Genomic DNA, 19916 nt, shown 5'->3' with positions numbered 1-19916 from the left:
ATGAGGAAGAGGAGTGAGGAGTTAATGTAGATTGAAGAAAACTCCAATACGAATGAGCGGATTAGCTGTTTTGCAAGATCACGAGTGCGCAGGACATTTTAAAAATGCTGTCTGCGCTCGACTTGCAGAGGGAGCAGGACAAGGAAGCAGTACATGAGAGGACCACGCCGAAGGAGAGCAAGAAGGCAGACAAGTACAGAAAGCAGTGTGCAGCCATCCAAGCTGCTTACTGGCATGGTGTGTGACCATGTGAGATGCTGCAGGGATGGCTGGAAGAGCGAGAGAACACCGGAAGCAGCAACAGAGCTATCAAAGACGCAATCAAACAGAGAAGCATCTTTTTTTGATCCCGGTTGCAGAGAGCAGCCGTTGGGTGAGCTGGAAGCTGCAGAGAGAGACAGAGGAAGTCTGTAGAGTAACAGAAGCTGTCCCAGAGACAAAGCTTCATTGAGACAATGTGCCATGGGTCGGGATGCTATGATACACCAGTGAGTCCATTAAAAACCGTAGTGGACCCCGGGGCATACCGAAAGGCATTGAAGCCAACACGACATATAAGAACATTTCAATACTGAACAAATGAAGTGCAAAAGCAGAACTTGAACAAGTCTTCATATATGGGATGCCAATATGGGGAACGTTGGAGCAAGTATAATCCTAAGCAAGTAAATGGTAAAGAAATAAGCACAGTGGCAGAACTTGAACAAGTCCCCATATAAGGGATATCAATGTGGAGAATGTTGGAACAAGTCATATCTCAAACAAATAAAAACACAGTGAAGTGATACAACTGTGTAGTGTTAAGAGACATTGGGCCTCATTCTGAGTGTGCCGGTCCGGAAACAAGGATGGCAGCAAGCTCACCAGCACTATTGTTTCCGAATCCGAGTCAGCCTGCCGTGGCCGCTGTGCCCGACAGGTCTGACACTGCTGGGCGCAGCAGCCACGGTAGGCAGACCTGTCACAGAAGCACTGGCCCCGTAAGCAATGATGCCGGTGCTTCCATGTCCCCTCTCCCGTTGGGAATGGGGACTTACATTTTACCGGCGCCTGACTTGCCGAGCCGCCTGCATGGAAATCTCCCGGTGGCACCAGGAAGTCAGGCGCCAGTAAAATTTTACGAGTCCAGTGGCAACCTGCCGGTAGCACCTTCAGTGTTACCGCCGGACTCGTAATGAGGCCCATTGAATCAGAGTATAAGTCCTGGTGTAAGGAATACACCAGGCAAGTGAACATTTGGGGGGAGAGATACCTAGCAGGGGATCTACATAACCTGGGGATTCCTGGTAGGAGAGTATACCAGGAAATCTTGAGGACATTGGATTAGAGGAAGAGGTCCTGGTGAAAGGAATGCACCATTCTCTAAATATTTGGGGGAGGAGGGGAGGTACCAGGCAGAGAAGTATACCAGGGGACCTACATAACCCAAAAAGGGTTTTCCTGAAAGGAAAGTATACCAGGTAATTCACTAAAAGCCTATAGCAAGATACCTGGCAGGGGAGTGTAGCAGGGCATCTAAAGAGTCTACTAGAGGATTTCTGGTAGGGGGGCATACAATAGGTCCATCAAAGTTGTATAAAGAAACATACTTATTTTAGCAAAGCACATGGTAAAGGAGTATACCAAACACAATTTTACCATCCTAAGGAATTATTTGAAAGTGACACTTTTGAAGAGATACTTTCACCATATTAAAGAAATTATTATTTGAAAAAGACACTTTTGCCATCCTAAAGGAATTATTGTTTGAAAAAGACACTTTTGCCATCCTAAAGAAATTATTGTTTGAAAAAGGTTCTTTCACCATTGTACCTAAATCCAGGGACGGAAACTACCCTCTGAATCCAAGGAGTTCTTAGGGAAAGTTACTTCTGTTAGAATCCTTGTTTCGGCCATAGACCAGAGACCAGTATGTCACCTTGAAAGAATTCTCCATTTTGAACATCTCTGAGCAGGTTCATGATAAGTCTGTGGAAAATGGCTGCTGAGGAGGACAGACCAAAAGGCATTTTGGTACATTGAAATGAGCCGTCAGGTGTGATGAAATCTGTGAATCCTTTCGAGTAGGGATGGAGACTGATATGGTGGTATGCACTATTCAAGTCTAGTTTGGTTAATAATTTTGTGTCCCATATGAGAAGAAACAGCTCAGTGATATTTGGCAGTGGATATGAATCTGTGAATATACTTGTGTTGAGGCTGCGGGAGTCCATGCATAAACACAGTTTTGAATGGATTGTGTCCTCTCACATTTTCCTCATCTTATGACAAATATCCTTCCAGCTTCAGCTGCTTCGGGATTTCTTGCTTTCCAAGGTACACAAACGCAACTGTCTTTACAGGTCAAGGGTGCTTCCCTCCTTACAGCCTTCTCTGGTCTCGCCGTCTTTCTCCTTGTATTAAACTGCCATCTTGGAACTGCTGTTTCCTCTTGTGTTTTGCATCACTCAGAGTTTGCATTCGTGCTCCGCCTTTTATCCATGTGGGGAAGTGTGGTGGCAGTCAGGTGTGTGGAATGATCCGTAATTGCCTGCCCTTGCCTGACCATGGTGTTGGGGTATTGTACAAAAAGACCATATCTAAACGTTCGCATGAACAAAAAGTTCTAAAAATGCTACCACCAAAGGTTTGAACACCAAAAGTTCGAACCTTTGGTGGTAGCATTGCAGGTAAGTAAAAAAAAAATGACTGCGGGGGCTGCGGCGCTGTCCACCGCAACACCCCACTCACTATACTGTGTGGTATAGTGAGCGGGGTGTTTCGGGGGACACCCCCGCAGCACACCCACGAAAAAAAAACAAACAAAAAAAATAAAAAAACTGTGTCTGCAGGGGTGTCCCCTGCAACACCCCGCTCACTATACTTTATTGTATAGTGAGAGAGGGTTGCGGGGGAAACCCCTGCAGCCCCCATTAAAAAAAAAGAAAAAGAAAAGGACCCTATATATAGGACTATACTGTGTGGTATAGTGAGCGGGGTGTCTCAGGGGACATCCCCGCAGCACATCCGCAAAAAAACAGTGCCTGTAGGGGTTTCCCCCGCAACACCCCGCTCATTATACTTTATAGTATAGTGAGCCGGTGTTGCGGGGGAAACCCCTGCAGCCCCTGTTATAAAAAAAAAAAGAAAGGACCCTATATATAGGACTATACTGTGTGGTATAGTGAGTGGGGTGTTGCTGGGGACACCCCTGCAGCACACCCACGAAAAAATAAAAAAACGGGTCTGCGGGGGTGTCCCCCGCAACACCCCGCTCAATATACTTTACAGTATAGTGAGCAGGGGTTGCGGGGGAAACCCATGCAGCCCCCGTTAAAAAAAAAAGAAAAGGACCCTATATATAGGACTATACTGGGTGGTACAGTGAGCAGGGGCTGCGGGGGAAACCCCTGTAGCCCCTTTTATAAAAGAAAAGGACCCTGCACCACCAATTCCCGATCACAGACGTGAAAGGGTACTGGCGCCGCAGGGACTCAGCGTGAAGAAAAAGGTAAGTGGGGTTTGTTTATGTTGGGGATGTGGGTGGGGGTGTGTTGAGGGTGTGGGTGGGGTGTGTGTCATGGGTGTGTTGTAGGTGGGGGTGTGGGTATGTACGTGTGTTTGCATGAGAAAGGTGCAAACTTTTGGTGGTTCGCACCTTTCTCATGCAAACTTTCTGGCTGCGGCAAAATCAGCCGCGGTCGGATCACGTAGATACGGTGTTGGGACATGTCGGGCATTTGGCTCTGGTGTTAGTCCGTTGTCGCTCACGGTGAACTGTGTGTGAGAATGTGAGAAAGTGTTTGTGTCGGGAAAGGGGGTGGTGAGTTCCTAGATATCCTACCTGGTAGCATGGGCAAAAGGTGTTACAAGGAAGGGGATACCGCGTCTCACCCTCCGGTGTCCCACTCCCAGAAGACTCCTCATTTAGGTGATCCTCCCGCACTGGTCCACCCCCAGGAACTGGATCCAAAAGCAATGGCCGTGTCCTGGCCACCTGGATTACAGATCCCAGGGGACTAGCGGGTGAGATACCTTCAGGTTTTTGACGCAACCTCCAGGAGAGTAGCAGGGCACCATCGGACAAGCCCAGGTGTTCCCCTTCCTCTGTTACGCTCACCTGGTGTCCACGGGGGCGTCGATCTGAACTGGGCTGTTGTTACCTCTTCCAGCGACACACGGGGCGCCGAAATGATGGACTGGACCAGACCACCCAGCTTAGCTTGTTTTGCCCGTATGAATATTCTTCTGTAATGGAGAAAAGGGAATTAGCCACCTGCGGGGACTGGGCGCCAACCCCACCTTCCCCCACTCCTGCGATCTCTTCCCACAAATTACTTCCGAACTCTTGCTATGTTCTCACCTGATAGTTTGGAAAGATGAGCCCTCCATCCTGCCTCGAGCGCAGGGGCGCGTAGATGACCAGTTACTTCACTGGTGTGGGATGTTGGAGAGTTGCAGAACGGTATTGACTCTGTAAGGAAATAGTTTGAAAAAGAGTTCAAAAACGTCTGGCCTTCACTCTGTCCAAATTCCCTAGGTTGTCTTAATAGTTCTTGAGAAGAGTTCCAAGTGGCAACCAGTAAGATGCAGGTAAGTGTTTATGGATTCTGTTCGGTTCGATAATGAGGACCTGGTCTAACCTGTGACCCTTTCCTTTTGCAGGCGCTGAATCGGTGGAGGTTCCGGTGATTGCGGCCTCAGGCACTAACCAGGTAAGTCTGTAGCGGAATTCGGTTTCCCCTACTTGCGCTTTTGTGTTGCTTTTGTTTCCCCTTTGGGGCCGGGGTACGGCAGAGAAGCTGTGGAGGCTGCGCCGACCCGAGATGAGGTAAGTACCCCTTGTGGTATCAGGTAAATCCTGGGGATTGCCTTTCTTGTCTGGGAATGCTGCCTTGCTCACCTTATTGCCTTTATTTCCACAGGTGTTGGAGAGCGGCCGCTGGATGCTGAAAAGCGCGATGGAATGCGGAGGATTGCTTCAGGTGAGTTCCCGCGCGGTGCTGCAGGATGCGAAGCGGCGCGCGTCTGATGATTTCTTCCTTCTAGGCCAGAGCCAAGAAGATTCAGGATTCAGGTAAGGATTGCAGGTAAAACTCCGGTTCTAACCTTCCCTCTGCTTTCTTTCAGGTTTTCAGGAGCTCCGGCATCCAGGGGGGCGTGGCTGAAGACTGGAAGCTGCTGCAGGCACGGTGAGCGTTACGCTGCAGGTGCAGAATAACGCGAAGCATGGGTTGCTGTCAGGGCGTGGTTTAAATAGCCTTGGAAGTAGTTCCAGGTAAGTATTCTTCCGCGGCCCCACCCGAGTAAAAAATAGTTCCTAGGGAAAAATAGTCCCTCTTAGGCCTCATTTCACTTCTGGTCACTGGCAGCATGGTCTGTCTCAGGTAAGTTAGCAGCATGGTCTGCTTCTGATTCTGAACTTATGAGCCTGGCGCCATAGTCGCCAGGACTGCACCACATAGCCCCTAATTGCGGTTCATGGGCTTGCATTAAATGGCATGATGCTTGCTTCCGGGGTAGCTGGTCCAAACCTGGTTTTCCGGGGGCAGGCATCGTGACATCCTCTCTTGCCGATACCCCATCCATGCCCAATGCCTTAATGGCTTGTTGTTACATCTCCCCTCATCCACCTAGTAAGGATACCAAAGACCTTCTGACAAGATTTGTGTCTGAGCCATCAAGATTTCACTTACCCTCTAAGACTGATGAAAATATCTTCTCAAACACTACCTACAAGTTATTAAGGGTTACCTTGCCTTTAAAGACTTCTGAGAACACTTGCATCAACTCCACATATAAAATATCAAGAATGGTCTTGCATTCCCATAACTGCAAGAACACTGGGACGAGGAAGATGAGCAGAGTAATGCAGAGTGCAAAAGACCAAGAGTACAGGCTGCGCTCTAGTCATTGTGAGCCCATGCCTGTAGCCGAGATATTTAAATCGCAGCAACAGCTGACTAGAGCGTGCTGCTGGAGGGAGAAGACTGCTGCTCTCGTAACCGACCAAGAGATCGTGGGGCTGCCGAGATTGTCGGGGAGCCATCCGACTCAAGAAGACAGAAGAGGAAAGCTGACCGCGAGAGGAGACACACTCCTAGAACAGCAGAAGCCAACACAGGTCTTCTGAGCGTTTGTTGGTGTGGAGTGGCAGCGTTTCCCTTGCCGAAGCCTAACACGAAGCAAAAAAGCCCAGCAGGAACCACGAGAGGCATATTGGCCGAGGAATGAAGGTAGCGAGATGGGAAGAGAAACCGAATGTCTGCCACAGGCTGACCGTGGGAAGAGTGAGTACACCAGCGTTAGCCGGTAAGTCCCTGTTAGGGAAGATGGGTCACTGGGGGTATTGGCAGACATGCAGAAGGTGAGTGAATGTGAAGGATATGAATGACATACTTGAAAGAGAAAGACACACTGAACCTTTTTTAAAAGGGAAAGCAAACGAAAAGCAAGAAACTTTACATTTTGGGAGTGTATGGATTACACAATGAAAAAAAGCCCAGGCAGGATAGTGTACCAGGCAGGTACAGTGTTAGATAAAACCAACACAAGTTGATGTTATGTTTGAAAGTGTGTGCAGAGCACACGTGAAAAAAAGCCCTGGAAAGAGGGTACACTGGGCAAAGTAAAGCTGCACGTGTGTTGAAAGAAAGCCCTGGCAAGAGAGTATACCAGGTTGTTGCAAGTTTGTTTAACGAAAACCCTGGCAGGAGAGTATACCAGACAAGTGAGTTCACCTAAGAAAGTCCTGGTAAGGAAACTCACCAGGCAAGGACAAACAAAACAGTATATAAGAAATACATGCACAAAAAGGGGTCCTGAGAAGGATATATCAGGACTAAACAAAGGCTATGTGAAACCAAGGAGAGAACAGGAGTGAAACCCTGGCAGGAGAGTACATCAGGTATCCTAAAAAGATAAAGTTAAAGAGCCAAGTTATTTTGTGGAACAGTTGTATTGTGGTTCAAGAGAAACTCAAAGAACTGATGTCTTTGAACATACAACAGAGGGAAGAGATATCCAGAGCAAGGAAACCACCCTCTGGAATAAGGCACCCTATCCTTCTGGAACATTTGTGTTGGGGTTACGCATTTTCTTTTTTGAACATTTAAAAATCACTCAAGGCCAAAGACATTATCCGTTTCACCTTTGAGTTAATTTTGTTGGAATGTGAGGGCCAGAATAGTACTTTTCGATACGAGACAGTTTACTTTGGACATTCTGACACCTTACAGACCCTTGATTTTATTTGGGGTAAGGAAAACATCTCTTAGTGCAGGGACATAGAGGCATTTCCAAACCCCTTTTTTTTATCAATAAATGTTTATGGCCAAAACTGTAAGTCTGTGTCCGTGTCTCATTCTCGATTCCTCAGAGTGGGAAGGCTCCTGATGGGTTTGTGGGCTGAGTGGTTCCCACTGATGGGTCCCTTAGGTTAGTGGCCTTGGTGAAGAGAAAAGAAGCTAACAGGAATTCTTGTGCTATGCCCAGCAAGCTGAAACAGCACAGTTTCATTTAGAACAGCTCTGCCACTGCTTCAGTTCACAGAAGGGCTAAAGATTTATCTTGTTAAGCAATACCTTAGGAGACATCACAGATATCTAGTTCTCACCTCAGGAAAAACAATTCCTTGCTTACACTACAGGCCTGAACGCACCTTTGATATACACTCTTTTGTAACTCTTCATTTATCGTTAGACCGCACTCGGTTGATACCCAGCAAGGCTTGTACTGTATAAAACAATATCGATAAGTACAGTGATACAGGGTGGGTAGCACCTAGTTGGTAGGGGTTCTAGTATTGATAGCAGGTTTCCGACCAGTCCCGATTTGCCAGCACGGCCTTCCTTTCTCAATGGCGCGTAGTGTTTGCCCCCTTAGTACTTGTCTTGCCGAACCACTTTCAGACAGTACATGACTGAACAATTAGCTGATGGCCTTTCCACCTGAAACCTCCAAGGCTTTGTGCCTGGCAATTACAAACCATGTCCTATACTCCTCAGGCGGCCCATGTATTTACATCTCATCACTTGTATATATATATCTTCATTGTTGCACCTACGTCAGTGCATTTGCTTAGTTTTTAATGTGGGGTAAGCTCTCAGTACTCTCACCCCTTTTTTAAATCTTTGCCCCTTTATGCCCACCCCTATGCTCCTGTTATCACCCCCTTAAGTGGTTGGAAGGTTGGCATGATCTCACTCTACCGTTTTTCCTCTGCTTTCTCAGGGTGAAGCTCTCCTGTCTGGTCTTAACATTACGTGCCTCTTCTAGTCGGCCACCTCTTGTGGTACTATCCTCTCCTCCTGGAGTCTTCCTGCTTGCTGTGTTACTCCTACCCCAGTGTTATGTGAAGCATGTGCCAGGCTTCACAGTATTCCTTATTTTCATGTCTACTTTCTTGGTCCATGAATTTTATACAGAAGTACATACAGAAATTGTTAAACATTCTGTACTATTCCCATGTGCGCTCTAAGAGCCCTAATTTCTCCGGTCAACGATTGCACCTCATAACATGCAGTGATTGGTCTCAATAAAAGTCTGTTGTAATGTAGTAAATAAGTCTGAACGAGAGGAAGGCAACCAAAGTAAGCTATTTACTTTACCCATGTGCATAAATGTAGCGTTAAGCGCCCCTTCAAAGATGGTGCAGTCCGATTTAGCTCTGCGCTATTATGTTGGCATCAGGAGTCTGCACATCCCTTCTGGTTTGCGTTCTATTGCTTTGGACCGAATTGCACCACAAAATAGTTCAGCTGCAGTTTGTGTGGTGCATACAAACACCATGAGATTAGGGATCACCCTCAGTTCAGTAGGCTTACATCTGTTTTGGTAAGTCTATGATGAGTCCTATCATAGCACATATAAGTTTCAAATTAAAGAGGGGCTTACTAACCTGAGGAATCTAATTAATACATTTTTAGAACAATACTCAAAACATTATCTTAACAACTATTTCAGGATGACTAAGAATCGAATGGAGCATCAGGATTTGAATGCGTGAAGCTCTGTCACAAATGAATTGGGATAATTGCTTATCTTTCTAGACCACAATTAAATCGGGTAAACCCGCTAATCGGGTAAACCCGCTGAATGGGGTTTTAAGAGTTAAGGTCAGAACACGCCTCCTGTCCCGGAAGACCCTCTAACTGGAAGAAGCACCAAAGACAATATGTCAGCCGATCATATGAACTCACACCAATTCCCACTGCTCCCCCAATGGACAATTACTATGAGAGATACCCTCTCACCAGACCCTACAACCCAGGAGCAGTACGAACACTACCCAGAGTGGACGAAGATGCACAAGAGGGAGCTGGGGACAGCTACATGGACAGAATCGACTAACGTGCCGAGAAACCATGCCTCAAGTCAATAGAGATACCACAACGACATAGCTACGTCAGACAGGAAGCACACGTGCCATCTGCACATTCGGGACACTCACACGCCCACATACACGAAGAATACATGTGTACAGCTCTATGAGTTAGAGGACAGTGAAATATACACACTGTCTGCACGTTTATTATTTTGCCATTAGGCTTGCTGCAGCAATGCAGGAACGCAAGAAACAAGAAGGGCTTGTGTAAATGCTTGCAGATGCTTACATGCAAATAACCCCATCGTATGGCAGGGGCACTCGAGGGACCTGACGCCCATGACGATGGCCACTGTGGAAGACGCATACAGTAGAAGCCAGACCATGGTTTCGGAAAATCTAGTAGGCCATGATCGTCTTAGAGAAACCTTAAGCCACACAGAACGCTGTGCAAGCAGAACCAGCGGGAACAAAGCCACTTCCAAGGTCGCAATGTTGCAAGTGACATTGCTCACCCTGAACCGAAGTAACACTGGTTGCAGGAGAGGCACATTCACCGACAAATGCAGAATAATTCCGAGTTCCTGTGCTCACAAATGTGGTCACCAAGCACGTGATCCAGCCGAGCTGATGAGCCAAGATTTGGTGACAGGGGAGAGCAAACCGTCTCACAGACCAGACAATGGTTGCAACCAACCTGTTACACTCAAGCTACAGTTCTGCGTTGGGGACAGGAATGCTCTCATGGCAGTAATGGTTTACACACGATTATGCCACAGACACATTGTTGCACATCATAAACACATAGTTGCACATGCACTGTGAACAAGTGTGTAGCAGGCTGGGAACTGAGATTGTCCCGGGCTTGAAGACCTGCGGCTTAGCCAATCAGAAATCATGGCCTTAGGGGTGGGAATCATGGCCCTACGGCTGGGTAGCTGGGGTCACTAACCCATCACCATGTCTGCATACTGTAACAAATATTATCAGTTTTCAGCGATGGTCCAAGCCTAACACTTGACACAGCCTTGTCCAATGAAATAACTTCTATATGGGCCCCTATATGGGAACTACCACTCAGCAACCTACCCAGAGTGAAGTTAGGTTTTGGAGAAGGGCCCAGAACATGACGCAAGTTGTGACGCCCCTTGTCACCAAAACTGGCGTGCGAGCCAGAATGCGGCGAGATGTACCTGGATTTCCCTCTGTGCATGTAACCCCTGTGGTTTGTTGGCCTTGCTACTTGTGTGAACCTTGCGTTCTTTTGGGCAAGGGAAGGAGTTAGGCCTTCCATGAGCTCGGGCTCCGTGGACTCCTGGAAAAGGCTCTGCCTGCCTGGGGGTTGACCCCTAACAGGTTCAGCAGTCAGCAACAACACTCCACACAAGTGGTCATGCCTTGGATATGGAAATCACCCGTATGTTATTCAAACATCCTCAATACATTTTATTGATTTTCTATTGCAGTGATCTTACTTCCTTGTCAACTGACAGGTTGTCACAACAACCGGTATGAACTTATATATGGTGAATAAGGACATTGGCTTAATTGGCTAAACCACTGCTATATGTCAGCCAGCAAGATGCCTGCTTAGATTGATCAAATCATTAAACGTTTATGCCTTCCAGTATCTGAACCCACATTCAACTCAAACTTATGGTATCTCTGTAGATCAATTGGGACACAAATTATATGGAATTTAATAACGGGACTCAGACCAATAATAGGCTTTTATCATCAATAATTATGATCAATGATCTTAACCAATAATGAAACAGTCAATGGAAATATATTTCACCCATAAAACCATATTTACTTGAACATTGGTCTCTCCCGTTGAAAGGAAGACATTTGTGCATCGCACGTTTAAAATTGTGTACATTATTTTAATGTTCTGTTTGATCTTTTCTTTTGTTCGTCTCAATCATAATTTTGACACCGTTTCTATTTATGCTCCCAAGATATGTCCAACTGGTGCGGGTTGATAAGTGACTCAATAATGAATGACTCAGTGCCCCCAAAGAACCTCAATGAGTGTACCAATGTAGTGGCGTGACATTTACCGCCTGTGGCCACTGTCATTATTGCTTGTTCCCGTGTTTACACTAAGCTCATTGAGTTAATGTTCCTGTAGGGCATGATGTCCCATATGTACAAGTATGGTACTGCTCATTAGAGTGTGTCCGATGGCGTGCATGGGAATTTCGGGGAAGGTTGATTCATCTCATCCCTAGGGGAGGGAATGGGTATTTTCTGTGAACACGACTGGCTATTCAGCACACATTCGCATCCTGTTTGGCGCAGTTGCTCTTTATTTCTCCCCATGTTGCCTTCGGCTCTGCATGCAGGGGAGGGTCAGTAACATTTGGAGGTGGATATGGGTTAGAAGGCGCCACCCTTAGGTCTGTCTTGCAGTGTTATATGGTGTCATGGCTTCATCACTTGAGTTCTGAACACCTCAGCACGGCACTAATACTGCATATTTGCACAATGGTCAAAGGCTGAGCTGGATAGCCACTGCCTGGCTATCTGCACAGGGTGACCTCTCAGCCGTGTAACTGACCCCGATCCCAGGTGCATGGCTGTCCCACATCATCCTGCATGCATAAATACCCTCTGTATTCACCAGATGTATGACCTCGCGCTTTGCTTTCCAGGCACCCCAACCTTGCCATGATTTTGCAAGGCATTTCTCTAAGGAAGACTGGAAGCTTTTTCGTGTTTGGCAGGCAGAGCTCTACGAGATGGTGATGAAGGAAATTCTGCAAGCCCTGACTTCTCTGGGTAAGAGCACACTGGTTTCTATTATAATAAGACGTTCCCGAACAGATCCCGAGACTCTCCTGGTTTGGCCCTAAGCCTCAGGGAATTTGTTCTGCTCTCAAGCATTGTCTTTCCAATACACCCTACCATTGCTTGATGCATGCTCTTGGCTTACTCTTCAACCCTATTAATCATGCTATAATGTTTCTTGGGCCCACATGCACGTGTACGTGTTATTTTATGTTGCATGTGGTATACACAGTGTGGTAGTCTCAGACCCTTGCCTGGGAGATGGCGTATTGTGCCCCCCCCTGAGGTGCGCAGACCATAGTCTGCGGAAGAAAAGCAAAGGGGCAGAGTTGTAGGGGAGAGTGAGAGTGGATGCAGGTGCAAGTATCATTGGGAAACGGAGAGCGTTGGTGTGTTTGTGATACATTGAGTGCATTTTGATAAAGACAAACATATATCAGAGATCAATATTGCAGAACTTTAGAGGGTGGCTACTAATTGTGCATGGTAAACCGCAGACTGCTAAGCTAAGCAGCCAGGAGGCGTCAGGTTAATAGCATCCTGTGTGATAGGAGAACCTGGACAAAAACATGAAGGAAAGTAGAGCGCCATGGGACGGGGTGCGCCTTTCTATATGGAGTGCAAGCTTCGGGCCCTTCTGTATGGACAGAGGCCTCAGCAGGAACACCATATGCCAACATGAAGGAAAGTAGAGCGCCATGGGACGAGGTGCACCTTTCTATATGGAGTGGAAGCTTCGGGCCCTTCTGTATGGACAGAGGCCGCAGCGGGAACACCATATGCCAACATAAAGGAAAGTAGAGCGCCATGGGACGGGGTGCGCCTTTCTGTATGGAGTGGAAGCTTCGGGTCCTTCTGTATGGACAGAGGCCGCAGCGGGAACACCATATGCCAACATGAAGGAAAGTAGAGCGCCATGGGACGGGGTGCGCCTTTCTATATGGAGTGGAAGCTTCGGGCCCTTCTGTATGGACAGAGGCCGCAGCGGGAACACCATATGCCAACATGAAGGAAAGTAGAGCGCCATAGGACGGGGTGCGCCTTTCTATATGGAGTGGAAGCTTCGGGCCCTTCTATATGGACAGAGGCCGCAGCGGGAACACCATATGCCAACATGAAGGAAAGTAGAGCGCCATAGGACGGGGTGAGCCTTTCTATATGGAGTGGAAGCTTCGGGCCCTTCTGTATGGACAGAGGCCGCAGCGGGAACACCATATGCCAACATGAAGGAAAGTAGAGCGCCATGGGACGGGGTGCGCCTTTCTATATGGAGTGGAAGCTTCGGGCCCTTCTGTATGGACATAGGCCGCAGCTGGGACACCATATGCCAACATGAAGGAAAGTAGAGCGCCATAGGACGGGGTGCGCCTTTCTATAGGGAGTGGAATCTTCGGGCCCTTCTGTATGGACAGAGGCCGCAGCGGGAACACCATATGCCAACATGAAGGAAAGTAGCGCGCCATGGGGCAGGGTGCGCCTTTCTATATGGAGTGGAAGCTTCGGGCCCTTCTGTATGGACAGAGGCCGCAGCGGGAACACCATATGCCAACATGAAGGAAAGTAGCGCGCCATGGGACGGGGTGCGCCTTTCTATATGGAGTGCAAGCTTGGGGCCCTTCTGTATGGACAGAGGCCGCAGCGGGAACACCATATGCCAACATGAAGGAAAGTAGAGCACCATGGGACGGGGTGCACCTTTCTATATGGAGTGGAAGCTTCGGGCCCTTCTGTATGGACAGAGGCCGCAGCGGGAACACCATATGCCAACATGACGGAAAGTAGAGCGCCATGGGACAGGGTGCGCCTTTCTATATGGAGTGGAAGCTTTGGGCCCTTCTGTATGGACAGAGGCCGCAGCGGGAACACCATATGCTAACATGAAGGAAAGTAGAGCGCCATGGGACAGGGTGCGCCTTTCTATATGGAGTGGAAGCTTTGGGCCCTTCTGTATGGACAGAGGCCGCAGCGGGAACACCATATGCTAACATGAAGGAAAGTAGAGCACCATGGGACGGGGTGCGCCTTTCTATATGGAGTGGTGCTTCGGGCCCTTCTGTATGGACAGAGGCCGCAGCGGAAACACCATATGCCAGATGTCATCTCCTACTGATCTGGCCACATGTATGTTCCTGGTTCAGGAAGGAAGGAGGGAGAGAGTCTGGGCTGGTGGCCCTGAGAGTCTCAAGGGGGAGCTAGCGAGGGTGGAGGAATCTGCATGTGGCAAAGCTTCGAGGAGTTGCAGGTGAAGGCCAGGGAGAATAAGATGGTAACAATAAGAGACAGTCCCAGAGGTACCAGCAAAGGCTTGATGAAGAGGGCGGGGGGAAGAGTCTGGGCTGGTGGCCCTGATAGTCCCAAGGGGGAGCTAGCGAGGGTGGAGGAATGTGCATGTGGCAAAGCTTTGAGGAGTTGTAGGTGAAGGCCAGGGAGAATAAGATGGTAACAATAAGAGACAGTCCCACAGGTACAGCAAAGGCTTGATGAAGAGGGCGGGGGGAAGAGTCTGGGCTGGTGGCCCTGATAGTCCCAAGGAGGAGCTAGCGAGGGTGGAGGAATGTGCATGTGGCAAAGCTTTGAGGAGTTGTAGGTGAAGGCCAGGGAGAATAAGATGGTAACAATAAGAGCCGGTCCCACAGGTACCAGCAAAGGCTGGATGAGGAGAGATGGAGAGAGCTCGCCCTCCTACCAGCCTACTTAGCACTATGTGCGTGCGCACCCACGCGCGCACCTTGGAAGTACTTGAAAGTACTGTTGTGCTGTTAGGCTGAGAGGGTGGGGTTTGGGGGTTGAGCTGCCTGGCATTGTATCTGGGGTACCTCGGGGGGAGTCTTCTAGAGGCTGAGGAATGAAGATGGTAATTTGAAGATACTGTTGGCAATTGGTAACTCACTGTTGGCCCTTATATGCCCCGTGTCCTTCGGAGCTGGCGTGTTAGAGGGAGCGTGAGGTCTGAGAATCTTATTCATTGTATTGACCTATCCTAAAGTAAATACGGGAGCTCGTGTTATACTCATGCTGTGTTCTACTGCCATCAGGGGCTGTATGAGTTGTAGTCATTCCTGATAAATGATACATACTTGAATTGGGCTCTTATTTTGTTCTTATATTCGTATTTGCGTCGGTGAATACACCCATCCATTTTGAATCTATATCACCTGCCCAACTACTTCAGAAAGGTAGCTTATAGTCTTGCCTTCAGTTAAGCCTGTAACTACTGGCTTAGTCTCTGACTCTGTGCGTTCATCAGCATAATGGTGAACGGCCTCCGTAGTGGCCGTAAACTCCATGACTCACCAAAGGATAGTGATGGAGAACTAGCAGCGCATTACTCGGGTGCCTCTGGCTGTGCCTCCTTATGTCCACACTCTCAGATGGCACTTATTGGTGAAGGGTCTTCTATGTGTGAGGATGGGCCCCACTTGATGTGTATGGAGGTCCCGCGTCCTCTTGAAACCTCGGTAAATGTGTCTCGAGCTAGCTCTTGGAAAGGCCAACTCACTGAGGGGCCGATAGAAGCTCCTGCACCCATTAAAACCTATAAGCTAACGGAGATGAATAAAAGTGACAGTATGACAGGTATTGGTCTCCCGACAGCAATAGATCTACCAGCGGACCCAGGGAGACTATTAAGCCATATGGGAATTGAGCCTATGAGACCGAAATGTACTGATGTATCCATGATTGCACCAGTGATAGAGGCTGAGTTGGGGAAACGGATGAGGTTTTCTCTGGGCCCCTCTACCCCGGTGACTCATAGCATATATGGAATGGAGAATGTCCATATGTTTAGCAAAATGGAAGAGGAAAGTGCAAGACAGCAAAGGAGTGGTGCAAGAGAAAATCATAAGGGCGATTATTCCACCAATGATTTTGGCAATATAAACTCCAGCTCACCATCTGATGGGATCTCCAACCCCATTCAAATGGGAGCTTAGTCTCTGTCCGATCATGAACTGGCTATGCTTACATCCTCACAAAATCCTGAGGTACGACCCTTCGAATTGGGTAAGCCGATTGAACATCAGATTTCGGATCTAGAAGCCCCAGACAAAGAGTTCCCGGTCATGACGAGACTCCTGAATCTGCTGGACAGGGGACATGAGCAGACCCATTGCGAACTTGCCGTGCTGAAGGGCACTCTTGTTGAGGTCCTAACTAAAATAAGTAAGATTGAAGGATTTCTATTTGCATGTGACGCCGTGGCTGCATTGACGGTGGCAACAAATACTCAAATAGTTGACAAAGTTGACCTGTCAACTCAAACATTGGCTGCCCCAAGGATGGCAGGTGAGGACATTAGGTCCTTTGTTGCTCTGGCCCCAGTGAACCACTCAAGGGGAGCAAGCAAGAGCGAATGTGTGCCCTTTGATCTCTTGCAGGCGGTGAAAGCCAACGCAGCGGCCATACAGCAGCTAATAAAAGAACTTAGACCTGTTCCAGTAGAGGGAAATCAAGTGCCTGTAGCACAGGGTACTAGCTCGCACTGGGGCCAGCAGGGTCTTTACCCATACAATGATCCCACCGAAAACCCATCTGATCTCACTAATCTAATAGATCTGGATGCAGACCTACTGGTCCACAAAGGGCCTACGGTTGCAGAGATGCCTATCATTGTATCGGACACATGCCCTACAGAAAACAAAGAAAATTAGCTGGAAGGGCCCAAAAAAGAAAGTTTCACCAGGCCAAGAACCTCAGTGCAGCTACGAAAAAGCGGGTGGATGACTTCCTAAAACAGAATGACAAACTGACTCCCTCAGGTAAAATTCCTGTATTTCCATTAATAGAGGAAGAGGCAATCGACCTACAACAACTAGATCCAGAATCCAAGGAACTGTTAAATATAGAGAGATTTCTTACAGCACCCCTAGTTGACTTCAAGGGAAAAGCTAAAAAGAAAAACAATAGGAATGGTCATCAAACTTCTGGGAGTTCCGACACTACTGCCGGGGGGCCTGCAAAAAACGTATCCCCGGGTTTAGGCGTTCACAAACAATTGGATCTTTTGAACTTTTATCCTGCTTTGCACATAAAAGAAGCCTGCAATACAATTAAAGGAGGGGGGGCTCCAACTCTGCCAACCCGTCAATGAAGGGTAAAGTGCAGCCGGATCCTCCCCAATGTGCAGTTAACGTAGACGCGCACTCTATTCCCATGGGAATCTGGGACGTAGATCGTGTAGCTGTTCCTTCCACGCTTCCCCCAAAGGTTCCGGTGACTATGCCGAATATCACCCTGGGTGCCGGAAGGGCCGAGTGCTCTGGAACACTGGGTGCTGAAAGTGTAACTGTCCCTTAGCTGCTCCCCACCAAAAGTCATGGTGAATGTGCCGACTGGCACTGGCCGCAGTGAGGGGTCTGAGATCCACAGTGCGATTGGTACCATGGATGAAGGTAGTATCCTGACCTTAGATATGTCATTGATCATGGGTTGGGAATGCAAGACCCCCTTTAATGGGAAAATTAGCCTAAATAGATCAGCGATATTAAAGGCCTTTCAGGCCATACCATCTTTGAGAACCATTAGATCCGATGACATCGATTGGGTCTGCCTCTCCCATAACAACGCTCCCAGGATGATATGTGGGTATCACTCCCATATCATTATGAAATTGATTTGGTCCCAAAGATGGGATTTTGAATTGCTTGGATTAACTCCCCATATATTTTGTACAGAGGCTCAAGCCAACACCTTTGTGGAGCAACCGCCACCAAGACCAATGTTACCCTTAGGGCGAGAGCTGGGTAAAGAATACGCTCCACTTAGCAATGAGCCATTTAGGCAATTTATGATCTTTGCTGCAGCATTTACTGGTTCTAGAGGTTCCCAGACTCAGGCCCCCAATCCTGTTACAGAATACTAGAATGAGGGACCGGGGGTGACAATCATGTCATGGAATGTATGTGGTTTTAAAAATGTTAGTGAATGGGCCACCCACCTTGACAAGGAGTCCCGCCCTGAGATAGTGCTAATACAAGAAACTATGCATATGGGCCAATTTGAGGGGGATGGCTACTGCACACACATTCGACCTGCAGTGAAGGGTGAACTAGGACGTCCTTCAGGTGGCTTGGCCGTTCTGATGGATAAAGCCTGCAGAATCTCCTCTGTATTGGTTTTTGCAGAGTACTCTATTCTAGCAGTTCGTATAAGCTTCCTTGGTAATGCCCGGAGGGAGATTCTGGTTATCTGTCTTTATTGGAACAAAATGGTTGCATCATTTCTAGAAGTGTCTAACCAACTAGATAAAATTCTTGAGGATGCCTTTTGTAATGACCCCAACACTAAGGTCATTGTGGGGGATGGGGGGGTTTAATTCAACGTGCATAGAGATGGGTGATGCATGCAATCATCCTTATTACCATGTAGGTATGACCTCAAGACTCAATGGAAAAATATGGGTCGATTATTTCCTTACATGAGATATCCAACTAGTGCCCTCAAACTCGGGCTCTTTGCGCACACCTGGTCACGAGGACCCTATCACTCCCAGATTGATAACTTTTTTTGTCTCTACTACACTTTTAGCTAATATTGATAGGATGCTTATATGTGATCTTGCTAGGGGGGATCATTGAGCTCTGAATCTTACCTTGAATAAAGGTATAAGGCGCTTTTCTTCTAATCCTCCACTAAGTTTAGTTGTAGCTGACGGCACCACCATATCAGTGGGGTGGGATTATAAAACATGTCATAGGTTGGTGTCCCTTTTACGGGAGGACCCCTTGATCACTTATCTAGTCGATCGTTTAGGAGCAGGCTGTATACATGCAGAACGCCAAAACAACATGAGAATCCTGCGACATATAAAGCAGTTGGCTCAATCACAGAATATAAGAAAGTTAGTGCCTAGCCATCGCCACTGTTATAAATCACATACGCAATGCAAAAAGGAAAGATTTACGAGATCTGGGCTCAGTGAAACTTGATTGGGATACCTACCAACAACTGAAACAAAAGATCAACCAACCGTATCAGAATAGTATAAAGATGATGAAACATGAATTCATGTTAGGTGATAATCGGAGGATGTTTCACCATCTTTTAAATTGCGATACTAGACAGGTGTGGTCCATTTTGAGAGCTACGGCTGACCCCGGTGAGCCTTTAAAAGAAGCTGCGGTAGCAGCGGTTACCTGGGTCAAATTTATACACAATAAATATACACTCCCGTCTAGATTTGTCAGTGCCCCTGTACGCGATTTTAAAACCTTGATCTTGAAAATCTCCCTGTGGTCAGTAGAGGACATCACCAGGGCAATAGGGACCATTAAGAGCTCCCGGGCGCCTGGCCCAGATGGGATTCCGCTGTGTGTGATTAAGTCTGACCCGCTTTTGTGGGGTAAGATTCTACAAACTAAATATGACAGCATATACAAAACAGGGATCATTCCTCCATCTTGGTGTGCCGCCATTATCATCCCTATTTATAAAAAAAAGGGAGTTGGGATGACCCTAACAACTTTAGGCCTATAGCCCTGATGGATGTATCTGACAAAATGTGTACCCTTTTGCTACTTGAGACACTTCCGCACTACATAGTCCTTCTTGATGTATTTCCACGAGCCCAAATTGGTTTTCGCAAATACATGGGATGCCCACTAAATGCTACCATTGTGGCCCATGTATATGCTCAAACTAAAACCCCACGCACTTAGCCCACTTATATGGCGGCACTAGACCTTACTTCCGCTTTTGATACGGTCATATGCTCGGTTTTATGGGAGAAGATGATTGCCCTGGGTATTCCATGTTACCTAGTAGCTATAATCGCTCTCCTCCATGAAAATACAAACTACAGGATTAGGTTGACAAAGGA

General features: G+C 47.6%; 1 protein-coding gene across 4 annotated transcripts in view; it reads left to right on the top strand.

Moving 5' to 3' along the window:
• The window catches only part of LOC138580084 (zinc finger protein 282-like), a 297623-nt gene that overhangs the window by 46019 nt on the left and 231688 nt on the right, over positions 1–19916 (top strand). For all 4 annotated transcript variants that reach the window (XM_069650346.1, XM_069650348.1, XM_069650347.1 and 1 more), the window contains exon 2: positions 11962–12088. In XM_069650346.1, the coding sequence (XP_069506447.1) occupies positions 11962–12088 (127 nt within the window). The remainder of the gene's footprint in view (positions 1–11961; positions 12089–19916) is intronic.

This window comes from Ambystoma mexicanum, chromosome 3p, assembly GCF_040938575.1.
Source record: "Ambystoma mexicanum isolate Mex_15411 chromosome 3p, UKY_AmexF1_1, whole genome shotgun sequence".
Taxonomy (NCBI): Eukaryota; Metazoa; Chordata; class Amphibia; order Caudata; family Ambystomatidae; genus Ambystoma; species Ambystoma mexicanum.
This window is presented reverse-complemented; position numbering and strand designations above follow the sequence as displayed.